This window comes from Contarinia nasturtii, unplaced genomic scaffold (genome assembly GCF_009176525.2).
Source record: "Contarinia nasturtii isolate CC-2019 unplaced genomic scaffold, AAFC_CNas_1.1 Cnas_scaffold_6276, whole genome shotgun sequence".
Taxonomy (NCBI): Eukaryota; Metazoa; Arthropoda; class Insecta; order Diptera; family Cecidomyiidae; genus Contarinia; species Contarinia nasturtii.
In genome coordinates this window covers 1-3,347 of record NW_022203534.1, presented here as the reverse complement: position 1 = coordinate 3,347, position 3,347 = coordinate 1, and the positions used below count along the sequence as shown (strand labels likewise).

General features: G+C 36.5%; 1 protein-coding gene across 1 annotated transcript; it reads left to right on the top strand.

The window, feature by feature from the left end:
- Positions 1-547: 547 nt before the first annotated feature.
- On the top strand, positions 548-2,147 carry LOC116351782 (serine/arginine repetitive matrix protein 2-like; the record flags this gene model as incomplete). Its single annotated transcript, XM_031783922.1, has 6 exons — positions 548-698; positions 771-1,300; positions 1,361-1,423; positions 1,497-1,574; positions 1,647-1,757; positions 1,848-2,147. Coding segments are annotated over 6 exons (1,233 nt in total), but the record flags the coding sequence as incomplete, so codon positions are not given.
- Between the last annotated feature and the right edge of the window lie 1,200 nt (positions 2,148-3,347).

Here is a 3,347-nt window from a genome sequence, read left to right as displayed (position 1 = left end):
GCAGCCTCCATGCAACTGCGGTTGTCCGCGATGCAGCGGTTTTACCCGATCGGCAACACTATCGCACTTAAGCCCATATATGTTCTGTCAGAAAATTATTCGCTGTCGCCATCTACAAAATCTCACGGCTTTGCGTAACTAAACGCAAAAATGGCGGCAACGAAATTAAAAAGCAAGTGTCATTCTTTCTTTTGTGATTCTCATGTCAAGAAGGTAAGTTGTGTTTTTCAGCAAAATTTAACAATTACATTTCGTGCTTAAAAATTTACTTAAGTGATAATAATTTTCATTTTAAAGTTATTGTGCTATTAAAGTTATTATTGTATTATATTACGTTTGTGAATTATTTTTTTTAATTTTATGAAAAAATTTCTGCCCAAGTAGTTTTCTATTTTACCGGTTAACCTCAAAAAGTAACAAGTGGGTGGAAAAGTTGCGAAAAGTGAGTTATATTTTCCATATTTACAATTAATTTATAAAAAACCAAATTGTGTATAATTTTAAACAATTATTTGCATAAACTCATATTTTTATTATGCATTGTTAGTGGCCAAAACAAGAAGCCAAACGAACAAGGCAGCGAAAACAGCTGTCAAAGCTTCAACATCAACAGCAATCGCGCCAAAAACGGGTACAAAACCAAAAGGAAGACAAATCCTGAAATCGTGTTCGGTTTCTCTTCCAATTTTATCCGAAAGGTACATAAGAATGAAATTAAATGGAACTAAGGTTAAATTTAACGAAAACATTGAATATTTCAATGACAATAGCAAATCGACCAGTTCGTCTGAATCGACTGTTTCGCCTCGTCCGTCCACAAGTCGTTCTCATTCTAAACATCGTGGCCATGCTTCATCGCGTTCTCGGTCATTGTCGCGTCATAAACGACACAAGTCTCGCTCTCGCGCTCGTTCTCCAAGTACTACAAGTAGTACAACATCAGACTCTGATTACCATTCACGTCGATCCCGATCCCGATCACGAAATCACCGCGTTCATCGTCGTCGGCATTATTCATCGTCCATCTCACCGGTTCGCTCACGCCATTACCGCAAAAAGTCCTCCCGTTATCAACGTCGTCATCGTAGTTCGTCAACGGATCGTTCTTCTTCATCATCGGATCGATCTCGTTCACATCATCGTCGGCATAAGACCCATCGTCCTAATGAGACTAGTCGTCATCATAAGAAATCGGATAGCGATGATTCACCAGTCAAGCGGACATCTCGCAAACAATCTTCAGTTGCTAATGTGGCACCCGCAAAATCCGGAAAACGTGTTCGTTCAAAATCGCGTGTTGGTGGGTTTTTATGGTTTATTTTTGGTGATTTTTTTTTCATATTTTCTTTTGCATTTTCAGGCGATGAGGCTGGAAATGTTTCTGGCGGCTCTACTCCAATACCAGCAAAACGTGGCCGTCGTAGTGAGTTTTTGTCATGATTCATTTTATCTTTGTATTTGACAATTTTTTTTCATATTTTGTTCGGTATTTGTAGGTGGTAATGCTGGAAATGTTTCTGTTGGTTCTACTCCAAAACAACCTGTAAAACGTGGCCGTGCCAAATCGGTTTTTGGTGGGTTTTTAACAATTTATCTTAGGATTTCGTTTGTTACAATTTTTTTCATTTTTTGTCCGGTATTTTCAGTTGACAATGCTGAAAGTGTTGGTTCTACTCTGGTGTTGGACGATACTGGAACTAATATCATCAGTTCTACACCAATCGCAAGTCGACGCAGCCGCGCAAAATCAATGGATGGTAGGCGTTAACCTCATTCAAATAATTTACTTTATGGTATCATAAATAAATATATAAGGCACTAATAATATTTTATATTTTTTTGTTCAGGTTACGTTGGAAAAACTGTTCCATGGCTACCCAAACAGATTCAATTCAGTGGAAAGAATGACACTTTGCGTGCTCCAAATCAGGTCGCTCAAAAGCCAATCCCAAAGCTGTTGCCTATTGGCATCGCATCTACCAGTAAAGATGTATCGAATCAGCCATCCAACAATCAAAATCTTCCTCAAGAGACTGGCGATAATGTTGAAGCTGATGACATGCTTGAAACTCAAATCAGGTTGAATACGAAAACAATGGAAGACGTTGCCAATTTGCAAAAGCAAATGGACCAGACAATAAAAGAACGTGAATTTTATAAAACACAGCTGGCCGACGCAAAAAAAATACTTGAAAAGTTGAAATCAAATGGAAAAAAAGAAGATGATGGAAAGGAGAAGGGCGATGAAAAGAAAAGCGACGACGGACAGAAGGAAAATATCGACCCAAGCAAGCAATAAGTTTCACGGAATCTCATTAATTAAGATTTAGCTCTTCAAAATAATGAATCTCATTGATTAAGTTAAATATTAGAGATAAAACTTATTTACATCGATTTACATTTCCGAAATAAAAAATAATAATAATTTTCATGGATCGGTTTACTGTTTTTTCATCTCCAGTATTAACACATTCTGATCGTGACTGATTTTACTTTGAATTTTGTTTGTTTTATTATCAATTTGTGATAATACTTTATAGTGAAATAAACAAATAAAAGTAGTAGGAAGATTCAATATTTTTTATTACAATCAACACCTGACCTTTCTGATAACAATAACGTTTTTTTGTGTTTTTATTATTTCTTTATTATGGTCTAGTCGGTTTTAGCAGTTACACATTTTAGTGCCTCTATGGATTAAAAGTAATATTTATTGTCCTAATTCATGAGTTAATTTGCGTACTGAATGGCGAATAGGATCCTCTTGTTTGTCGAGTGTGTAGCATTTTGCAATATGTACCGATTTCATATGCATAAACAGCTCGACTATTTTTTTCACCAACTCATATTTATGGCCCTTTGATGAGTGTTTCTCGAAGTCTGTTGTTGCATAGAGTCGTTCATATCGAATTTCTCGTAATATTTGGTTTACAACTGCCTGATAGCTTGCCGTTCTTTCTTCACAGCTTTTGACATAAGTGTTGACAAATTTGCAGATCTCAAAAGTGCTTCTACATGGCTGCATTATATTACTTCTTCGGGCCTTAAAACGTATAAAAGAATCTTCAATCAATTCATTTTCAATGAATGATTTAACACAATCATCGCACTTGACTATACGTCGTTTGCCCGAAATAATTTTGGCCTCTATGACACTAGCCATGTAGGCCAAAGAATGACAATGAGCATCATCAATATACTGGTCCACATAAAAGCTATTCTCATAGTCAGACCTGGATTCAAGGAATACCCCTTCATCATTAAATTCAAGTACTGGCTTCTTCACTGGCCGATTCGACGATACTGTTAAAATTTTTGTTCCAGGTTCAATCACATTCGCCTTTTTT